The sequence below is a fragment of the Glycine soja genome, chromosome 11 (genome assembly GCF_004193775.1).
Source record: "Glycine soja cultivar W05 chromosome 11, ASM419377v2, whole genome shotgun sequence".
In the NCBI taxonomy this organism is placed as follows: domain Eukaryota; kingdom Viridiplantae; phylum Streptophyta; class Magnoliopsida; order Fabales; family Fabaceae; genus Glycine; species Glycine soja.
Window position 1 is genome coordinate 23,958,218 of NC_041012.1, and position 23,783 is coordinate 23,982,000.

General features: G+C 33.9%; 2 protein-coding genes and 1 pseudogene across 2 annotated transcripts; all 3 read right to left on the reverse strand.

Annotated features, from left to right (window-relative positions):
• Positions 1–4,194: 4,194 nt before the first annotated feature.
• On the reverse strand, positions 4,195–5,162 carry LOC114377635. The gene is made up of 2 exons (XM_028336243.1): positions 4,539–5,162; positions 4,195–4,456 (listed from the first exon to the last, which is right to left on the reverse strand). The coding sequence occupies exons 1-2, from the start codon at positions 4,800–4,802 to the stop codon at positions 4,280–4,282; spliced, it is 441 nt and encodes a 146-aa protein (XP_028192044.1). The 5' UTR covers positions 4,803–5,162; the 3' UTR covers positions 4,195–4,279.
• On the reverse strand, positions 4,923–6,268 carry LOC114373088. Its single transcript, XM_028330631.1, has 6 exons — positions 6,224–6,268; positions 6,044–6,184; positions 5,775–5,930; positions 5,604–5,651; positions 5,349–5,507; positions 4,923–5,168 (listed from the first exon to the last, which is right to left on the reverse strand). The coding sequence occupies exons 1-6, from the start codon at positions 6,266–6,268 to the stop codon at positions 4,923–4,925; spliced, it is 795 nt and encodes a 264-aa protein (XP_028186432.1).
• Positions 6,269–9,293: 3,025 nt separating this feature from the next.
• Positions 9,294–19,741, reverse strand: LOC114377636 (annotated as a pseudogene).
• Between the last annotated feature and the right edge of the window lie 4,042 nt (positions 19,742–23,783).

Here is a 23,783-nt window from a genome sequence, read left to right on the forward strand (position 1 = left end):
TCTTCCTCAAAAGTGTGAAACACTGACAAAATGATCCCTAAAAGATGAAAATTTCAAATTTAGTCTCTGAATGTGCAAAAGTGCAACAAATTAATCTTGTGGATAATTTAATGACAAATTGATTCCTAAAATTTGCAACTTAATATATCAAATTTATCTTTCAAAAATATAATTTTTTATCAAATTGGTCATTGAACATTACAACTTAGTGACAAAATGATCTCACACATGTAATGGCAAGACTAATTTGCCACATCTATGAGCTTAAGAGATGCATAATCAGTTAATCCTACAAGTACAACATTTCAAAGCAGACATGGTGAAAATATAGACTGCACATCTAAGAAATTGTAAGTTTGAGTCAAAAGAATAGGCAAATGTAGAGAAACAGGATCACATGCCTTTGGCTAGCTAGCTACTTTCACTAATGGAAATGTCTATAAATTGTGGCTTATCGAAGCCTGGGTTTTTCATAACATATCTAACAACTATAACACACAATTACAGCTTATAGGTTTAAGACTTTAAGTGTAGTGTCCATGGAAGGCGAAGCATCCAAAAAAGTTACTATCCAAAGTGCTCTTTGGCCTTCAATACCATCGCCACCAAGCAAGGGAATTGCTTCAACCTCCAACCCGCTGCTGCAAAACGCCCACTCAATATACAAGAATTTATTCCTCGTTCAAAAATATGCTTTTTTTAATTATTAATATATTAAATTTTTTAATAGTAAATATTTTTATTTATAAAAAATATACAAGTTAAATAATTCGTATGAATTATATCAAAATTAATTGTCATAAAATTTATTATTTAAATTTACATGCACATTAAATATACATTAGAAATTTTAGTGTTATGTATAACATTATTTATTTTATAATGTAATTGACTTATTAGCTCAGTTGGTTAGAGTGTTGTACTAATAATGTAAAAGTCAGATATATTTTCCCTACTGATGTATTTAAATCATGAGTCCGATATATGAATACCCTATCCTATCCATCTGGAATTCTTGGAATCATTCGATATTAGATAAAAGATGTATCTTTCTTTCGTTTATTAAGGTTGTTTTTTCTTATTATTATAATTGGAATAGTATTTTTACTTCCTTTTATGAAAAGGCAAAATGGAAAAAATATGAAATTGGTGCGTGTAACAGTGCCCAAAAAGTTTCATACATTGCAAGAAACATACTATTGGATTTAAAGTCCAAGTTTTATAATTAGAGTGTTGCTAGGTGCTCCCAGTATTTTTGTTGGTACACCCAACAATTTTTTTAAATGGCAAAAATGCCCCTAGCTTCTTTCTTCTTTATTAACGTTTATTTTTTCCTGGAAATGCATTGTACGCCATTTTTGTTGGTTGTGTTTCTCTCATTTTCTATTTTTCATGCGGCGTTGTCTCCGGTTCATGGGTTCGTTGTGAACAGTTAGGTGCGGTGAAGGTACAGGTGTTGAGCATTGCGGTGGTCGTCGACGACATACGAGGTACGCAAAAGGTGGTGCCTCTGTAAGGGACGTACGGATGACTTACGGATCAAGTTGATCCATAAGTCATTTACGGATCAACTTGATCCGTAAGTTGTTATGGGAAACTTACGGATCAAGTTGATCTGTAAGTCACTTATGGATCAAGTTGATCTGTAAGTGACTTTCAGATCACTTACAGAGACTATGTTGACATAAATGATGATTGAACATGTAATTTATAATGATTGATCGTTTTGAATTGGATTTTCACATTACATTTATGTGTCTTTGTATATTTGTTACATCCAAAACAAAATTATTATTTAATTCTAAAAAAGCATGTATGATATATTGTTGTCTAAGCTGACAACACATTGTGAAAAAGCATGTATGATAAATTGTTGTCTATGTTAACATAAAGCACGTGACAGGACCTTGCACAGCATGTCACGTCATTGGTATAGTTAACAACACATACAGAAAGCATTTGCACGCGTATTTTTAATTTTTAAAAAATGCAGCATTGATATTAAAACTTATCTATATATATGACACTGCCTAACACTGTAAGAAACCACAAGTTTCAGTCGTAACCCAACTCTTACAAAAAAACTATGGCATTTTTGGGAGAAACAAGCAGTCAGACAGTTGTGAACTCTAACATTAGGCTTTATTTTTCTAAATGGATCTATTGTTCACAATGATAGTGGTATTTGTTTTCAAGCTTCCACTCCAGTTCCCATTCGAGTACCTAACGGTTATGATTTTCAAGCGTTAAAAACCAGAATACACAATACCCTTAAGCTAACCGACAAACAATTTTTGGATGAAATTTACTACCGGCAGCCTTTCTCATATGCAGGTAATCAATTTCGGTTTCAATGTATGCAACTGAAAAATGATGTTGATGTTAACACAATGTTAATGTGTAATCATTAATTTTCGTTTGTTGATCCGAATGAGTTATTATGTCCCATTGCTAGAACACCAGATGGTATTTTAAACTTACTTCAAGCCATTATGACCCCTACTTATGATGCCCTGCTATATTACAATGGGAGGTGGAACATGTCACTTTCGGATGTACCATGGATGAACTGAAGGATTTGATCAAGTAAGTTGCGCCTCATGGGATTCTCCCTTATGGTATTCACGAAACACAAACGGTAAGGCGGTTGTTTTTTCGACAACCATGCCACCATGAGTATTCAGAAAAAGTTACCAAATTCGAAATAATTGAACTCGAAACCAACGATGACGTGATGAAGGTGTTAATTGAGTCTAACTACTGGAAAAAGATTGGGTCAATAGAAATTTTAGTTGTTTTCAATAAACCTGTAATGGAAATGGAAGACGAGTTGTCCTTGTCGCAAAATTAGCATGAGTTAGTCCTGGTATTTGATGCAAATTTAATTCTGTTCGACTATGTTGAAGTTAATGTACTGTTTGAATTAATGTATTGCATAATCGTTCTTTTTTGTTTTTCTGGAAATGGAAGACAACTTGTCGTTCTCTCTTAAATTTTATTTCTACTACTTTTATTTTTTTTGTTGGTGTTGCAAATTTATTTTAAATATAAAAAAAAACAACTATAACAAACGAAAAATAACAATTAATTGTAAAGATTACAATTAGACAAATTATTTAAACTCGAGTAGTTCATTTTTTTAAAAGAAACTACTATAAAATTAAAATTTAATTAAAAATATTTTGTCATAAATTAAAAATAATTTAATGTTGAACTAATTAAAAATATTTAACAAAGTATATTTAACTCTGATGCAAAATATGGAAATCAAGAAAATAAATAAATTATATGAGTCAATTATTAATTTAATATAATGTATAATGCTCCAAATTAGAAGGTTTTATTTTTTTAGTCTCTTAAAATAAAATATAAATGTTACGCCAAATTTAAGGAACTAAGAAATACAGATTTTTATCTGAGGAGACAAATTAAAAAGAACATTTTTTTTATTTGAAAGAATAAAAATATATAATTTTATTTGCATACTAAATAAATATATTTTTTTAATTTGAGGGACTAAAAATATAATTAAACCTTAATAGAATTACAGGTAATTTTTATGAGATGCAACTAATTGGTTGAGACTATATTTTGGGAAAGAAGTGCTTGTATTTTACCCTCTCTAATTTATTATATTTACATCCACCACTCCTCAATTTCTTATGTTTTTCTTTCAAGTATTTGATTTAAAAATAAAATTTTATGGTTTTTTCAATAATAATAGCTACTAACTAGGTTTGTTGCTCCCAATGAGTTAAGATCTTTAATTATTACTAATTATGTTTGGTTTCCTTAAGCAAAATCTTGGATCTAAATATTTTGAATGAAAAAATATGATTGAATGAAGAAATCCTACTTAAGATGATTAGTAAAGCTCTCCCGTAAAGATTAATCTTTAATGAACAAATTCACACAAATATTAATTAAGATGAAAAAACTAATTATAAACATGAAAATTATTACTGCTAGTTGAGCTTAATTTTTACTGTTTCAGTTGATGAGTCTATCATTAGTTTGATTTGTTATTAATTTATTTTGTCGAGCCCTTGGATTCAGTTTATGATTCATGATTGGATCAACCATCTAGACAACATCAACCATGTGCTTATGATTATACCTAGTATAGCGATAATTAAATTTTAAAACATATTTAAAAAAACACTTTTCAAAAAATTATTTAATAGGCAACGAGTTGATCACAATCCTAATATCATCCATTAAGCTAGATTAGGCAATCCTAACATATACATCGAATTTCAATATAAAATGTGTAAATAAACTACGACTGATTCGTGCACTGCCTGCGTCGAGACCTAACATATACTAGCTGGTCTTGTGTGACACTCCTGCCAATCCTAAGGCATTCTTCGATCAGCTCATGTGTCGATGTGCCTGGCGTGACCACCCCTAGGTTGAGATGGCTCTCTAACCTTTCCGCAATCGCATGGCAAGCTTCCTGTTAAATACAAAACAAACAAATTAGACAAATTATTATGAAAAAATTGACGTAAATGACGTAAATTATTAGTAACACTTACCACTGCATGTCTCGACTTGGCCACATCGGACCTTGCAGATGTCGACGGTGTTGCTAACTCCGTGACCGGATGGATTTCTGTGTCTGGATCCTGAGTGGCAACTCTGGGCTGCATAGCATGACCATCTGCCCAAGGATCTGATGGTTGGCCTGGTGTCATGAATGGATGCGAAATGCGGAAGAACCAGTCCATGTAGTCACTGGCACATTGCCTTGGCACAACGTAGTTGTCACCTGCTACAGCCATATGGTCCGAATAGTGCATCCACCCATCATGTATATCATCAAACGACACCCATGAATCGACAAGCGGAGCAGGAATGGTCTAGGTGTATCCAAACTGCCACATGACCCTCTCTGGTCGGTAATACATAGCAACTGGCCCCTAGCGCAGCAAACCGGAATAGCATGAAATCATATGAAATTCCCAGACCGGTCGGTGCTCCCCATATGGGATCCAATAGACATCCGAAATCCGGAGTCGGTCCAGGCGCTCCCTGTATGTCAATGTACGTATGCTCTTCACGGTCTTCTTCGTTGCAATCCACCTACAGGCACGCAGTGAATCCTCATCGTATTCTGGATCAGCAGTGGACTCTGCGACTGAGGGAAAATGCTCGTATATCCAGCACTACAAAGGTAACATGAAAATCATAAAAATTAATAAGGAAAGTCTAAAAAATTTCAAGTTAAACATTTTTGAACCTCAACGAATAAAAAACATGTTTGTTACTTGCAACAACGTGATCTAACCACCAAGATGTCGGCTGGTGCTGATAGAAGCGTCATTCAGGTGGTCGTACATATGCACCAGCGCAGCTACTCCCCATGCATACCTCCCAGTCTGACTGAGGTCATGAAGGGCCTCCAAAAACACAACATGAACATTGGTTGCACTCTTGTTAGCGAAAAGAGTGCAATCCAGAAGATGAAGAAGAAACGCGCGAGCCAGAGTTGTCCAATGTCCTGCCTGGCATCGCCGCTCATAGATATCACATACCCATTGCAGGCGTACATATGGTCCATGACACTACGTTGTCTCATCCCTGGCAGCCTATGTAGTGACCATCAATAACTCCAGCAGCATCTGTACAGCATCATCCACGTGCACGGGCTGAAAGGCATGCAAGTCGTCAACCACGGGCAGATGCAGAAGAGACGCGACGTCGTCCAGCGTGATCGTCACCTCTCCCACAGGGAGATGGAAACTAGAAGTCTCCCGGTGTCACCGCTCGACAAACGACGACAAAAGTCCCCGATCGCCAGTGTCTATCGAACACGCGATTAGAGAACTTAGTCCTGTCCCAGCAACTAGCCCCTCAATGGCAGGAACAGGCCTACCTAAACTATGCACCTTCCTCCCGTGAGAGGATAACTTCAACTTAGGATGCTCCTGAATTGAAGTAGAAAGGAACACATAATTCGTTAACATCATCTTTTAAAGGAAAACAAATTTCAATGATAAAGTATAATTAACAACTAACTAAAATTCAATATTATAAATACCTCTCTCGTCCATACGTTGCCTGCAACGTGATCCGCATACTTGGTCAGCACGGATGGGTCCCTCGAACCACCCGAAAATCCCTCAGGCTCATCCTCAACAGCATGTGCACCTGTGTCTGTAGGAGTGTTTGCCCTAGTGTCCTGTACATCACCTCATGCCATCGGCTCATCCGCATATACGTCAGCCTCAACCGAAGCTCCATCAGCCTCTGTCGCAGGGACCATGGCTCATCGCCCGCAGCAGTGATAGGGACTCGTTGTCTACGTGCGGATGTCGTAGGCCGTCAACGCTGCAGAGTATCATCGGAATCATCACGATCTCCTCTGCCCACACCTCTTCCAGTATCGTGCCCTAAGGCACGACCTAGTCCTCGGGTCCTAACCATGATCTACAAATGTCTACCGCAAATTTCATCACTGATTTCATTCACTCAAATTTCATTGGTCTAACGCAAATTTCATTGACTCAAAGTCATGCAAGTTGTCAGGATTTCATTGACTGTAGGGCTGTTATTTAGTCAATTATTTATTTGAAAAGTTGTCAGAATTTCATTTATGTATTTGAAAAGTTTAGTTTAAATGTGTATTTTTTAGAAATTTTAGAAAATTACAAATCTATCAAACCCAATGTCAACAAGGTTTGTGTGAGTTGTAATCCCGCTTCGGTGTCCTTAGTTTGTGAGTACTTTAGACCATGCTTTCATGAAGGGAATAGTTAGGGAAGGGAACAAAATGGAACACATTTTCTGATTTCAAAGCTATCCCATCTGATTTTAGCGACCACACTACGCTTTTTTTCCAAGCTCCTAGTTCTATTAAATGGTGATTCAATTCTTGTCCTCTTTAAAGAGTTAATGAGATTTCATAAGATGGGAATGTAAAATACTGGGATGTTGCATCACATTCATCATTTTTTTTTAATTATCTTGATTTGTGTGCATTAATGTTAAAATTACTTGCAATACCAAAGTCTAATGTTTACATTTAAAAGCTGACATATACTAGACAAGGAACACTTAACCTCAAACATTTTGGCTCAAACCGAGCTTCATATAAGTGCTTCATTCAATTCATTATCTACTTCCCTTACGAAAAAAGAAAGGTCTAACAAATTCTTGCATGTGACCTAACTTTAATCTTTGGATCAAAAACAAATTATGAGGTGTCAAAGGACAACATTTGGGTGTAGTGGGAGTCTATGGGAGTATGGAGAAGCTTGAAGGTATACCATCAAAACCTAGATATAATTATCGTGGCAAGAAAAACCATCGTATTCTTGAAAGGCCAGCTTCAAGACTGGGGAGGAAGGCATGGGGGACCTGAGGGAGAGAACTGAAAAGGATGATGAACAAAATAATAGAGGTTGTACCCATTGAAGCTTTTGTATATTATAACTATTGGCAAGGTATGACAAACAAAAGAAACTGCGAGAAAACTCTGATGTACTACTCTACAAGGAACATAAGAGTGAGGATGGGTCAAAATCTAGATATCAGTTTCAGAAGAAAGGCATAGCAAGAGGGAGCTAGGAAAATGAAAGCACGCGTACGTGGTTGAAGAAGGATGAAACTGTTGAGGCTAACAAGATACTAAAGCCAGCAAGTGAAATGGGTGCGGTGATCAAAGGTAGTAAGTAGGAGTTCACAGAACGGTGATACACATGGATTTAAGGGATAACCAAGGAGTGTAGGAAGAAGAAGGGCTCTAAGAATTATCCATGAAGATGCATGCCTAGGTAGAAAGGTTAAATGGAGGGCTATTTGGTGCTTAATAAACAAGGAGGAGCCAATTTTGGTATGTTTACAAGAAACCAAAATGGCAGTTATGAAAGACAAGTTGTGTGGAACTTTGTGGGGTGATCCAAGAGTGGAATGAGACATGTGCCCACTTTAAATCATGGTGGTATATGGTGTGTGGTGGGGGACTTTAACACGATATATAGAAAGGAAGAACGGATGGATAGATCGGGAGGAAGTCAACAAAGATAAAATGAAATTGAACACTTTAATGATTTCATGGACAAAATGGAATTGTTAGATGCACCTTTTGTTGGCAAGAGTTTTACTTGGGTGAGAATGTAATATACAACATCACAGTTACCAATTTCAAACTATTATAAACTTAATCAACTAACCCTAAATCCTAATTTCAAAAAAACTCACTATTAATCAAATATTTCACAATTTTAAAAATTAAAATTGAAGACTACTGATCAAGTTGATCTGTACCCTAACGTCTTTACTTACGGATCAACAAACTACGCTTGCGGATCAACCTAACTCCGACAACAATGAACTAAAAGACATGGTTACGACGTTTACCTCGACGATGGACAATGGACGATGGTGTTGCTCTTCATGGAAACCTCCTCAATGCACCTCACAACCTCTTCCCGACAACCTCCTCTTAATGGCAACAATGGTGACAAATGAAAACGTCGGTGAAGTGAGCAAGAAGAATACGAAAATGGCTGAGGTGAGGAAGAAGAAGAAGAAAACGGCCTGAGGAAGAAGAGAATAAAATGGTTTGAGGAAGAAGAAGCTGAAACACAGGCGAGAGAGAGAGTCTTGAGTTTTTAAAAAAAAATAAGTCAAAAGTATTACAAACTTTTCACTTCAAGTGTTGGGTACACCTAGCAACACTCTTATAATTACTATCATCCAACATTATAATGTGTTGTTTATTACCTTTAAAAAAGGGAGATGGTGTTGAAGGAATATTATTTTGCTGCCAAAATGTATAATTTAACATCAATTTTTAACAAATTGAGGACAGAATGTTTCTAACCGTGAAATTTTTCAACAACAGTCTAAGATCAGCAAGTCAACTCATTTGGACTACTTTAACAGTGCATTACCGTTCTTTTTTAAAAGAGTGTAATTGTATGCATTAAATTTTTTTATAGTTTGCCAATAAAAAAATCACAAGTTCATAAAAAATATTCACTTTCAAGATAGATATTATAAAATTTAGCAAAATTATCATAAATATTTCCCGATTCGATAACAAAATTCCAATAAGATTAAATTATCATACATAACAATTTGCAGTTAGCTGAATGCCATCATGATTGCTCTTTAAATTTAGAGTAAGAAAATCATTTCTACAAACTAATTCAGAGGAGCAAAAATGTTTTCAGATAGTGCTACTAGACATTGTACAAGTATATTTTTCTTGTCACACAGCATGGCGTTGAACAAATAAACCAAAGTTCAGGAGAAAAGTAGAGACATTAAAAATAATAGAACAGTTTTGATTAAACTAGATTCTTCTGTTCAATTATATTTAGCCAGATTAATAAGGATAATCCTAACACATATTAATTTTATGTCAGTCTGATTTCACTTTAGTGTGGAAACTGCATGTGGAGATAGAGGACAACAGACACATGAATACCCTTTCAAAATCTGGAGCCTACACAGGAATAAACACACTTGAAGATTAAACACACTTGAAGTTCACATCAACCAGAAGCTATGGTGGTTGATGTATATCAGAGGCACAAAAATGATGATACGTGATTTCTTCATCGAAAACATCAAAGTGAGAGGCCCTGTGAATCTTGTTCAAATGGCTACCAAATTAACCCAGTTTGCAACTGCCCGAGCACTGCTACTCAGACCTATTTAGTCTTGAAAGCCATGTATTTACCAGAGCAATTTTGCATTCTCTACCTTATCAGAAAAACAGGTCCAGAGAAAACAGGGCAGAGGGAAAGAAGTTCATGATTTGCCATTGCACTAGCACAACCAAATCTAAAGCAAATAAAACTGTGAATAGAGATAATCACGAATTTTATAGTAATCTTCACACAGAGGACCCTCAATAACTATTTGCTGAGCACCAGAACCACCACCCTATTAGAAAAAGAGATCATCTTAATAGATCAGAATGCTGATCCAAAAACTGGTGGGTCTTGCTATATTAAAAAATCAATTTCATGTGCAAAATTAACAAATGTTCAGAAGAAGCACTTGCCTTTTGACTTGCATCCCCAACTTTCCGAAGAGTTACATATTCACCACAACGCAAAGCCCCACCAGCAAATTCCACCTATAAAGTTAATTACATTATGAAACATATTCTCATAAAGTAGAAATTCAGCATTCCACTAATTTTTCCACTCAAGTTTCGAGTAAAGAACACATGTAAAAAACAGCATTTTCAAAAAATTTCATCTGCTTCAACATTATCAGTTTCCTTGTGGAGTACAACGATCAGCATGTCTACTTAGGAAATGAAATGGAAAAAACTTCATGTACTAACAGACAATCAGAGAAAGGAAGAACGGTGACTATAACTGAACAAGTACCTGAACACCCATGCTGGAGAGAAACTGTTTGATATCCGCTAATTTCAAATCACCAACAAGAACGGATTTATGCGGAGGAGCTGCTCCAGAAACAGGGAGCAGCGAAAGCGGATCATTTTCTGTCTTCCCTACTACAGCATCAACCCAAGCTATTTCATAATCTCCCAGCTGCAGTTGAATTTATATTCATTATTCAAAATTATGAATTCCCCACCCTAGTGGGATAAGTTAGGTTGTTGTTGCTATTCAACATGATAAATAACATGCAAGTATTAAAAGGAACAGTTCATTCAGACATATTTTTTACCTTTTTGAAGAGTACATTACTCATGAGCTTCTCAGACAGTTGAACCTATACTCAGAAAAGCATACCATGATTAATTTTGACATCTTGCAAAGCTGTTTCAGAAATGTATGAAAATTGAAATCATTGTACCTTATAAGCACATAAATCAGAGGTAACATCAATTGTCTCTTCAATTTGGGGAGCATAAACATGTGGACAGACATGCTTCAGGCAGTGCTGTTTCAGATGCTCTGTAGCTTCAGCTGATCCATGCACCAAAACCTTTCGAAAAATCATTATGTATTCATCATCATGCATGATACAGAAACAAAAAGGCAAATGAGATATAATAGTAATATAGCTTATAAGTTTGTTCCTTAAACCAGTATCATTTATCAGAGTCAGCTGGCCCATAAAAGTTATAATGCTAAATAATGTGAAGGCATTAGCAAAATGCAATCATAAAAGTTATGATGCTTCAACAAAAATCACGCAGCTGTCTGTGAGGTTTTCTTCTGTGGCATTCAGATGGTCATGTGGCAAACCTCTGGCATCTTAGAATGTGGATTTGAGCCTAACTCAACTCCAAAAGCTAACTCATAGGACAAGGGTTGCCCCCCACTACTCTATCTTGACACTATCTTTAGCCGATGTGGGACTTGGGTTTTTTCCAGTACACCCTCTCACGTCCAACACTTTTGAGCTTGATGCGTGGATAAATATGGTGGGTGATCCATTAATGGATCTAGGCTAGACTCTGATACCATCTTAGAATGTGGGTTTGAATCTAACTCAACCTAAAAGCTAGCTCATAGGGTGAGGATTGTCCCCCACTTATATACTTTATCTTGACACTATCTCTAGCCGATGTGAAACTTGGGTTTCCCCAATAAGGCAGCTATGTGATTTTCTCACACAGCTGCGAGTTTCCCATGATCAAGGGATGATAATATACAATCATGCCTTAAGGAGATGCCTCTTCTGTTTAATCTACAGTACACCGCCATATTGTGATTGAAGTTTAACACGGCCAAGTGAACCCCTAATATACTATGTTTTCTCTGTTTTACCCCTGTTTGTATATAAAAGAAAAAGAAACAGGAAAGTCCGAAATGACACCACCAACACGCAAAGCATTTTAAGAAGTGGTTTTAAGTTTTAACATTTATACTAATAATATTAATGGTAAATTTCATCTAAGGGGGGCAAAGCTATGGATTGAAGTTCTGAAGGTTAAGTGTAACAAGGGGAGTTGGACGACTCACCTATGGCCAAAAGGGAGACTCGAATTCAAGGTTTTTAGAAGGCAATCAATGGAACCTGGGCTACGTTGGAAATAAACACCAATTTTATTGTTCTTCACCCTTGTCTCGAAACTGTTCAGCCTCAAACCATGAAATTGCCTTAGATAGCTACCCTTCCAAACATTACAACAGCCTTGAGTTTATTCAGCTTTCCAACCCACAAAAACCCAACAAGTAAGCCCACAATTTACATATATTTTCCAGCTCCTTTATCTATCCATCATAACACTAACCAGCTAAGGTCCTAACTCCTTGCACCACTCAATTGAATTGCAGCCCTGGTCAAAGTATTGCTTTGCTCAAGATACCATGGTATTTAAAGGTGGCAAGATAAACTACCTAATTGAAGCTGTTTCATTTAAAAAATCATGAACATCCAAATATAATTTACAGAAGATTTAATGGTGTGCTTCAGTTAACTGAAAAGCACCAAAGAGATCCATACCAGCTTCAAGGGAGCCACATGAGAGAGAATATTTTTAATGGATCTTCCATCTGAACGTCCTTCAGAATTCATGTAAACCAATGAACACCTGACTTGCACCTGGACAAAAATAATGTCAACAACTTACACTATCATTTGTAAATTCGGCAGATTTAAGATTTATAGAAGTAGAATGATAAACACTATATATTAGAAACACAAGAAATGCATCTGTACATCAATAATTAAAAGAAGATTCCATATCCCACAATAATGCTCCCTATCTGATGTGTTTTGCAGCCAAATTAAGAGGGGTGACAAATGATGAAGAGCATGATAAAATTCAAAATGCACATAACAAAGTGGTTCCAAACTTCCAATTCTAACCAATTACATCTATATTTTGCTTGATTTATTATACGGAAAAAAACATAAGATGCCTGTGAGACAAACTTAGAACAAAGACACATACAAGTATCTAAGAAATAAATAATAGGTTTGAGGAACAATTCAGTAGCAGGATTACTATGACTGCAGGAAAAACAGACATAATATCATCTTTTGTAAAATCTCAAGAACGAATAGATTTAAAATCTTTGAGAAAATCATGAAATTTAATGACATTCAAAGTGTAAAAATGGAAAAGGAAAAATAGAAAAGATTAACCTTGGTTCATCTAATCAATTTCTGAAATACAACAGTAATGTCTCAATTCCAAACACAATTATATAAATTTACTATTCATAAGAAGCAGAAACATTATAATATAATAAATAAATACTGTTACTTACAGTCCTTTCATCAGATACGACTTTTGATGGCTTTGTATCAAGTATCAAACTTGCAGCACCTTCATCTAGTTTTCCATTTATATCACTTCAACCCTGATAGAAAATAGGAAAAACGATAATCAAGGATTATAATTAAAAACATAGGGTTGAAGTATAGATGCCAGCAAAACTCTCCATTCCTCTAAATCAGAACTCTTAAATGACATGTGAGAAAATATTTCAGTTAGAAGCAGGATCAGTTACATGTCATTCAAATGTCAATGAAAGAACAGTTAAAAACATAGACGCCAAATGCAAAATAAACCATAACAAGTTACTGAGCTTAATATTATTGTATCATATGCTTTTCCTTTATAAAGTTTCCTTCTGCTTTATGATCCATTAATGTAATTGACTTTATGTTTGGCAAGTCTGAACATACTCTCAAATAAGTAAATTAATTATATTCCATCCATTGAAACTTGCAAGTTCTACTTCAGAATACAAACATGATATAAACACTAAGGTAGATTTTTTGAAAAAAGAAAGGTAGATGTTTCAAAAAAGAAACTTACATGCATTGCTGTCTGGTCACTGGTCCATGTCTTCATCCCTAATTACATAATCATCTGGATTTATGACCTCACCAAAATCATCCCACTCTGATGTATTCTCATAACAGGGAAATATTGGAGCAACACTCGTTGAAGGGGGAACAAATCCATCAATAAATATGTCCCGGTAACCTCCGCCTCGTGGACCAGTCACTGCAAGTGCAAATCAAATAGTGAAGGAACTTTATTAAAATTGTAAGAACTAATAAAAAATGAAAAAAAAATCAAGATATGCATATTCGCAGATAAATCCATACTCTTGATCTGTTTATTTAAGGTAAATCATGATTTATATTAAATAAAATTAAATAGTAATGTCACATTAGAAAATTCATAAAAAGATGAATAATGTTCCAAAGACAGTTCAATGTTGTTTAATGTGGTTGAAATGGTAGTCTTTCATTTTAAAACTCACAGATCAGGAGTATGTATTTGTCTGTGAATATGCATATCTTGAAGGAAAAAAAGTTCATGTTTTAAGGTAAATATGACATGATTTATATTATAGTAATATCACATTAGAAAGTTCATAAAAAGATGAATAATGTTCCAAAGACAATTCAATGTTGTTTGATGTGGTTGAAATGGTAGTCTTTTATTTTAAAACTCAGAATGCCCAGTACTTATCAAGACACAAAACCAGTTGAAGACAAAAAGTCCAGTTCTATAATCATAGAAATTTTCAAATATACACAACACAACTCAAAATCAGACAGTTAAGGAGAAAATGTAATTATTACATGAATCTGAAATGGATAATTCCGATTACCTAATTACATTTTACATTTAACAGAACAGTACCAAATTTATACAACAACTCGTACCTTCAGGTGGTACATGGTTATTGCCAGAATCAATGACCATTGGATCACTAGTATCATTATCAGCCCCATGAGATGTTTTCAATTCTTCCTCTTTCATAAGACTGGCTTTTAAAGCTTCTTTTTTAATTCGATTTTGTTCTTCTTCATAGGCGATTAGCTCTTCCCAACCAAAGGCACACACTTGGACACAACGACTTTGACAGCTTTTGGAGGTGGATCAGCTTGAAGCATACGAGCTAGTGTGGCAAACTACGCATCCAAACACATGAGGATCAGTTGAAACAAATGATAACTATTGAGAAAAACCCAAGTCCCACATTGGCTAGAGATATAAGGCCAAGATAGAATATATAATTAAGATGCAACCCTCACTCCATGAGTTAGTTTTTGGAGTTTTTGAGTTAGGCTCAAGCTCACATTCTAAAATAAAAAACATCAAATTTAAGCTGTTAAAGAAAATACATCACAGATAAAAAATATTACATGACCAATGATCTTTTCTCCATTCTCATTGCTCAAAAATGAAAAAAAGGAAATCAAACATTATTAGCACAAGCATTGAGCATATTTTTATGAAAATAAATTTGAAACAATATTCTGTAAGGCTAATAGAAGAGAAGATACAGCCTGCTAAGATAGAATTTAAAAAACACAACAATAACAAAAGACAAAAGACGGAAAATTAGCAGCATTTGTATCTGTTTATGTGTGGTTGAAAATTGAGTAAGATAAAGGCAAGACAATTATTGGGTGGGAAGATTGTAAGGGTGGAAACCAGGATTGTATCACCTCAAATGCTACAATGAAAAGATATATCCAAACGGATACAAAGAAGGGGATGTTTTGGTCACAGGCATTATATTAGCGAAGACAAGAGAGAAAGAGCAAGCCAAGGTATATTACAATTTACAAATAGGTAAGGCTATGAACTAAACTCGATCACTATCCAATAACCAACAGAAGAAGCTCAATTCCAAAAGTTTGAATTATCTAATATTTTCACAACAGAAAAATCAATGCCCATGCCACATTACTTTAGAAACAACATTACGTTATATTCACAAGGACCAGTATCAAAGTAGGTCATCAGTAAATGCAAAGGAGAATATTTTATAGAGCACTGCAGTAACTAGCAACTGCAAACTTAAGCACATCCTTTCCCTCACTTATTTAATCTTTGATGCCTCAGGAAAAGCTAAAACAATGTTCATATTGAAATTCAAAATGCAAATGCAACTGAAATCAACATTTAAGGAGAATAAACGTAGAGAAACATGCAATAATTTATAGTGATTCACATGAATACTGAAAGACATGAAGGAAAAAGAATTTTTTCTAAAGAATATACCTGGCCTCTTTCGGTAAAAAGGACAAGATTTTTTACATCATTGGCCCACTCAACAAATATATCATGAGAAAAGCCTGCTTCCAAACTTGCCATGGATGCTAGAACAACCTATGAAAGGTACATGTGAAAGAGTCAGTAAGGAATTTGGTCTGATGAAAGATAAGCATACAAAATAATCAACCTTTGGGCCATCTGGAGCATTGTCAAGCTCAGTCTTGTTAATCAGAAGGGTGACATACCAACAGGTACAAGCATAGCAGTCTAGTTTTAGACACAAAATAGCATTAGCAATCATAATCATAACAAGATATTATTGATTTGTTTGATAACTTAAACTGCGACAACAAATAGGCTTTGAAAGGTCATTTTTCAATTTTCACTCCTTATTGGACAAAACCTTTACTATAGATATCTCAAGAAACTCAAAGAAATCATAGGTTTAACATGTCAACAGTAAGTAGGCGTCAATAGCATTTCTGAGAACCAAAAAACAACATATAAATAAACAATCGACATGAATATCTTACTCCAACTGTAAGTTAAGGATGAGACCACTTACTTCAAAAGAAATATATTTTCACGAGTTTTTTCAAAAGACTTTGCTATGGTATCACTCATCCACTCAAGGAAACTCTTCACATAATCAATTGTGCTGGATGCAACATATGTAAGAAAATATATAGGGTAGTTCAAGTTTTCATCTGCCCAATACTGCAAAAAACAAAATCTGATATTAACTCACATATACTGTAGGGAAAAAGGGGAGAAAGTGAGTATAAGAATGTGTCTTATACTGACCAATTCCAACATCAGAATAAGTTCCAACAGTCGTCCAGCTGTATATGATCAGAATAACCAAAGCACATAAATCCTAAACAGTTTTTTTTTCATTTCTTGATTAAGATTAAAGTATATGCTTGCCTCATCAGTGAATGTACTAAACATAAAACATTTCAGTTTTCTCTTAACAGCTTTCGAGAAAGCAAAAACTGAGAAAATCCATCTTAGTCATATCACAGTGCTGCAATACAAGATTAAAAAGATGGTTACCTCCAAATTCTTTGTCATTTTGACGTCTGTAAGGCTGATTGTTCAAAGCATTGTAAGCATCAGTTATTAGAACAGCTGGACGCACAAAAGAACCTAGAACAGTTCCATTCAAATGCCTAATAAAAATTTGATTGATAAGTAGCTTCCTTTTTTCTCTCTAAAGATATATAAGATAAAATTTAACCATGGGTAATTTACCTTTCTTTCCTATGATTAAAATCAACAGCATATATGACGTCCTCACCATCCTTTGTAATTTTCCAAATAGTACCTCCCAGAAGATGTCCAGCAACATGAGGTGCAATCACTATCCCTTCTCCCTTGCCTAAAAGTTGTTAAAAATTAAAATGTCAATAAAGATAACACAACCAAAATGAGGGGATATTAATTAGTTGTCAGAAGATGGGTTATGAGCCTAACTCAGCCCTACAAAACCGACGTGTAATGTGAGAATTGCCTCACTTATATAGTTATCTTGGTACTATCTTTAATCAATGTGGGACTTCAATATGTCCCCTTTTGCCCACGACTACCCGCCATGTGGGACTTTCAACACACACCCTCTATCTAGGGGTGACCACAATTTAGGTGACTTTTTCCAACATCCCCCCTCACACTCAAAGCTAACTGGCCTTAGATAGGGAGGGTGCATCTTATATATCTATTGGGAAACTTTACTTAGAGCCAATTGGTTTTATGCTGAAATCTAACAGTAGTGAAACATGAAGGCATATTAGAATCAGAGAGGTACTCTAAAAGATTAAATAGCATTGATCGAGAAGATTACATAAGAGGTTGGGGTGACAATACCCTATTTCATAGAAGTGTCGAAATTTTTTTGTCTCACATAGTCACATCAAAAGCTTTAATTTTATGAATTGATAATGCATGCTTTAATTTCATATCATCAATCACTGTATGCATTTATATCATTCTAACTTCTTCAACATGGATAAATACTTCACATAGTGTAAATCAGTAAACTTTTTACCACAAAAATGTGTATTAATTTTCTGAAAATACTATGAAGTGGATTCACATGAATACTAGATTTCTTTCAATTCAAAGCTCCAAAATATTTGAAATTGAGGTGCATTCACAAATAAACTAAACTTTTGAATCAATTTTCTCTGGTCGTTAACAAAAATCTTCTATTCATGCAAATAATTCTAGACACTAGACACTGAAAATATGTGAAGTTGTTATTATTCAGGGCACTTTCTATTTTACCAAATAACCATGAAAGGTGACAAAAGAACATATTTTCACTATATAGCATGGTAAACATAAAAAAATTAGGCTAGCAACAGCTTCAAAATTGATCATTTTTTGGCTCCCCTATGAGAAATACCCTTAGCTTCAAAGAGAGCTGCTGCTCAGTTAAAGGGTTTCAGTTTGCAGGGAACTTTGGATTTCCTAAAGGCCTTTAATTTCATTTCAACAAATAAAGGGTTGAATGAGATTATGGTTCAGAAACTAGCCTATATTATATAAAAACTAAAAAGATAACAGTGGGGCAAAAGAAGAGAGAATACGGAGGTGAAAGAGTGGAGTTAAACAAAATGCATACTACCACTTCAATGCATCACATTACAACAATTGTTCAAATTCCTACCAGAGAAATGATGATTCTGAGAATATGTTATCCTCGTTACACTCTGGAAAGCAGAATCAATATCATCAAGCGTGAACAGATCGAACCCCGACACTTGCTACAAAAAGAACAAGATACCTCAACCTAACCATTCAGTTATATAACACACATTTTCCAAATTCTATCTAGTCATTAAAAAGGCAATCACACACACAGAAGAGGACGAGATATTCAACATCCTACAAACCACCAAGCACAAAAAATCTTCCTCCTAACAACAAAAAATCAAACAAACCAGCATGGAATTTCACCTTTCATGAGAGGTACTGGTCATACATAGTGAGGAGGCCCAATATGTAGATAGGCTCCGTTGAATAAACCGGGGCAGAGAGTCCAAGCCGCTTCATGGCATATGGAAGGGCACCAAGGTGAAGTGTATCCGCATGTGAAAGCAAAACAGCATCTATGGTTGATGCTACCCTACATGCCAACCACACAACCTCAATATGAAATCAAAGGTAACAAAATAAAACATTCCTAAAAGGCTAAAACACAAGCTTCATTCCACAAAAAGAAATCTATAATTTTCTTCTTTCTAGTTCTACTGCCTCAATAACAAACAGGGAATGAAGGAAAAGACCTCATAGAAATCAATATTCGAGCTGAAAATCACATTTTGTTATGAAGCAAAGATACCCACATAAAAAAGTTCACCAGAAACATTCCTAGAACATCAATGTCATTGGCTTTCACAATTATAACCCCACCCCACGAAAAAAAAAAACATTGTTCTTCTTCTTCTTTCTAGTTTCAATGCCTCAAACGGGGAGGGGTTTGAAACAAAGATACCCACATAAAAAAAAATCAATTTGTTTTGCTCCCTTAAGAAGGGTAGGTCATAAAATGCAAGAGAGAGAGAAAGTGAGACCTGGCGAGGGGTTGAAGGTGGGAAGGGTCGAAGTGGTCGTTCCAGCCACAGTCGACGAGGAAGTTGAAGCCATCAATGGAGACCAAATACGAGAGAGGGTTCTCATTGTACACTCCACACAGTGGCGTTACTCGCACTGATGTTCCCATTTTGATTTTGCTGCCACAAATCAAATTGTTCTTCGTCAAACCAGTGGGGTTTATGGAGAGAAAGAGGAAGGACGGGGAAAGGAAGATGTAAATGGTTTTGTGACAAATAAGGGTAATTTTTTTTTTTTTTGAAAAAATGTAAATTATATTAAACCTAGAATGATACAATAATAAACGGGACATTCTTTAGAGAAAATCAAAAGTCTCCCTAATACACGAAAGTTTCTATCAAGATGTTAAAACAAATAAAACAGGTGTGCTTGTCTATAGATAAGAAACTTAATCTTGCTAATAACCTCTATTACAGAAAATCGATAATCTTTAAAAATCAACTTGTTCCTAGACAGCCAGATGCAATAGACTGTAATTGCTATAACCAGACAACGAAATTTTCCTTGAACACCTAATGTGGATCTGCCCCTACCTAAAGAGTCAGTAATGCGCTGCAAAGAAGTGAGCCAAATCACAAATGTGAGCTAAACTTGGAGAGATTTCCGGCCAGAAAAAAAGTTTTTGACTCAGGGTCATCTGAACATGAAGGGCAAAGGGAATCCTTATTCAAAAAAACAGTTTTGTCGAGAGTAAGCAGTCGGTTCCTTTTAGCAAGCCATAGAATGGAAGACATCTTAGGGAAGATTACTGGGTTACATATACCAGAACACCGACTAACCGTAGGCTTGACACCTCTAATGTATTCATAGACTTTTTTTGGGGGAAAATGTAAATTATATTAAATCCAAAATGATACAACAATAAACGAGGCATACCCCGCAGCTAGAGAAAATAAAAAACCTCCCTAATACAAGAAGACCTATATCAAGATGCTAAAACAAATGCAACAGATGCGCTTGCCAACAAGTAATTGTTCATTGATGCTCCAAGATTGAATCCTCTTTTTGGCAATAAGGGTAAAAAAATATTTTTAACAGAAACATAAAAATAAATTAAAATTAAACACAAGTAAAATAACAAATTTATCGAAATTAATAACCTAAATTATAGATTTATAATTTCAGTCCTCTATTTATTTTCAGTCGGTGATTTTGGTTTTTTTGTTTTTTTAATCTATGATTTTAGTTATTATATATGAAAAAATTGTTCATTTTAGTATAATCCTTGATTTTACATATGTTTTTATTTATTTTATTTAACTTTTTTAAAAATTATATTTCAATTTTCAATGTTATATATTAATAACTAATTTTATTTTCGTTTAGGTTTAAAATTATAATTTTTATTAATCAATAATATTAAAGATGAAGATTCTATCAATTATGTTTGTTATCCTTACTAACACAATTAATAAACAACTAAGGTTACTCCGGCTGGGCGCCTTGAATCCTACTGTTGTATTTAGTTCAATACATATCATTCAACTAATTTTTTAGATTTAATTACAATAATCAACGTTATTAAACTCAAGAGTTTACGTAGACTCGTGAGAGTTTCATAGACTCGACTCGTAAACTCAACTCGTAAACTCTTAAGAATCTACTTCATATAAAACTAATAACAAAATATTTATAAATAACATATTAATTAAACATTTTAATAATATAATAAAACAAAACAGTAAATCATAAATTTCATAATATTTAAATAACCAAGTTTAGTAGTAATACATCACTACTAAATAATAATTTGTAGAGGTTATAGTAGTGTTAAATCATTCTCATCGAGGGTTTGATGTTATTAGAGAAAAAAAGTTTGATATTATTAAAGGAGATGATTTTGTATTTGAGAATAACACTATAAATGAAGGTATGTTGAATGCTAAACAGATAGAAAACAATAAAAGTAACTTACATTTTGATTAATTTTTTTAACTTGCTAACTCGTTGACTCAGTGCTAGATTTGAGAGTCTACTGAGTTTACTTAGAGTTTATAAAGTTTACCTAGAGTTTACTTAAGAGTTAACTCGCAGAGGACAAGTGGAGTGGACTCATAAACTCACAAGAGTTAGTGAGTTAACTCGAGAGTTTGATAACCATGACAATGATTATTCTTGTAGTTTATTCTTATTATATTTCTCATTCTTCTTTTTTCTAACATTATTTTTAATGGCATTTATTAATTTCGTGAAACTTTCATCATGAGATTTAATAAAAATCATTCATTTATGAAAATAAACAAAGACAAAAGAAAATTATATTTAAATAGTGATATAAAAAAAATTTATCGTTAGTTATTTTACTATTCAATTATCTGTATAAAAAATTCTTATTTAATTAAACTTTAAATCTTAATTCATCTTGTTAAATTTTAATATAAATTATTTTACACATGTATTTCTCGACAATCATTTTAATATAAAATAATTGCAAAGTTAAAAAATTCATTAAAAATCATGTGTTTGAACTATAATAAATTTTAGAAGGCCTTTTACTTCCCACTCCCCCAAATGTTTCAAAAATTCTAATATGTGTCTGTTGTCCTCTATCTAAAGTGAAATCAGACTGACATAAAATTAGTCTGTGTTAGGATTATCCTTATTAATCTGGCTAAATATAATTGAACAGAACAATCTAGTTTAATCAAAACTGTTCTATTATTTTTAATGCCTCTACTTTTCTCCTGAACTTTGGTTTATTTGTTCAACGCCATGCTGTGTGACAAGAAAAATATACTTGTACAATGTCTAGTAGCACTATCTGAAAACATTTTTGCTCCTTAGAATTAGTTTGTAGAAATGATTTTCTTACTCTAAATTTAAAGAGCAATCATGATGGCATTCAGCTAACTGCAAATTGTTATATATGATAATTTTATCTTATTGGAATTTTGTTATCGAATCGGGAATTATTTATGATAGTTTTTCTAAATTTTATAATATTTATCTTGAAAGTGAATATTTTTTATGAACTTGTGATTTTTTTATTGGCAAACTATAAAAAAATTACATACATACAAATTACACTCTTTTTTAAAAAAGAACGGTTATGCACTATTAAAGTAGTCCAAATGAGTTGACTTGCTGATCTTGTTGTCGAAAAAAATTCATGGTTAGGAACATTCTGTCCTCAATTTATTAAAAATTGATGCTAGATTATACATTCTGGCCACAAAATAATATTCCTTCAACACCATCTCTACTTTTTTAAATGTCAGTAGACTTTGGCCTATACTGATGCATGAGCTTATACTCCTATTTGACTATTAAAAAGTTGAAATAATTAATATTGAGTTACATGTTAATATTATATATTGCTTGTTTAGAATAAAAGAAAGGATGCACAATAAAAACATGTGAAACAATCGATTACATGATTGGATAATATGTACCTCACTAAGTCATGAAACATCAAGAAGCACAAAAAAGATTTGAGGAAAAATATAAGTCCACGAAATAAGTTTATAACTAATCAAAGCAAACCATAAACTGTTTAGTCAAAATTAAAAAGAAATTGAAAAATTATTCGATACCCAAAGGTATTGAACTTACAACATTAATAAAAATATGAGAAGAAGACACATGAAATAATCTCTGGGATGCACATGACTACAATCAGATGTTAGTAGTGTGAGACCGTGCCTTCAAATTGTTGACTGCATTTTTTTTTCTCTTCTTTTTGATCGAATCCCCTCCACCATAAATTAAAGAAAATAATACACACACAAAAATTACAGAGAATAAACCTTTCGTCCACGTTTAATCTACAATTAAAATTCATAGAACATTATAGATGGTAACCGAAATCTTACAACATTAATAAAAATATGAGAAGAAGGCACATGAAATAACCTTTGGGATGCACATGATTATAATCAGATATTAGTAGTGTCAGGCCGTGTCTTCAAATTGTTGACTACATTTTATTTTCTTCTTTTTGATTGAATCCACTTCACCATAAATTAAAGAAAGCAATACACACAAAAATTACAGAGCATAAACCTTTTGTCCACGTTTAATCTACAATTAAAATTCATAGAACATTATAGATGATAACCGAAATCTTACCACATTAATAAAAACATGAGAAGAAGACACATGAAAGAACCTTTGGGATACACATGGCTACAATGATTATTTTCATATCCTAACAGAATATGCTTATTAATTCGAAAATTATGATAATTTTCTTATCCTAATAGAATATTTAAAATTGATTGTTAAGTATCCATTAATTTAAAATGAA

What these genes read in the sequence shown, in the direction of transcription:
- LOC114377635 (XM_028336243.1), bottom strand. Translation starts at nt 4,802, where the DNA reads ATGCACTATTCGGACCATATGGCTGTAGCAGGTGACAACTACGTTGTG. An exon ending in CCAAGTCGAGACATGCAGTG is followed by an intron (nt 4,457 to 4,538) that starts GTAAGTGTTACT and finishes TGTATTTAACAG; the next exon opens with GAAGCTTGCCATGCGATTGC.
- LOC114373088 (XM_028330631.1), bottom strand. Translation starts at nt 6,268, where the DNA reads ATGGTCCCTGCGACAGAGGCTGATGGAGCTTCGGTTGAGGCTGAC. An exon ending in GAGCTTCGGTTGAGGCTGAC is followed by an intron (nt 6,185 to 6,223) that starts GTATATGCGGAT and finishes GGTGATGTACAG; the next exon opens with GACACTAGGGCAAACACTCC. An exon ending in CATGGGGAGTAGCTGCGCTG is followed by an intron (nt 5,169 to 5,348) that starts GTGCATATGTAC and finishes TTACCTTTGTAG; the next exon opens with TGCTGGATATACGAGCATTT.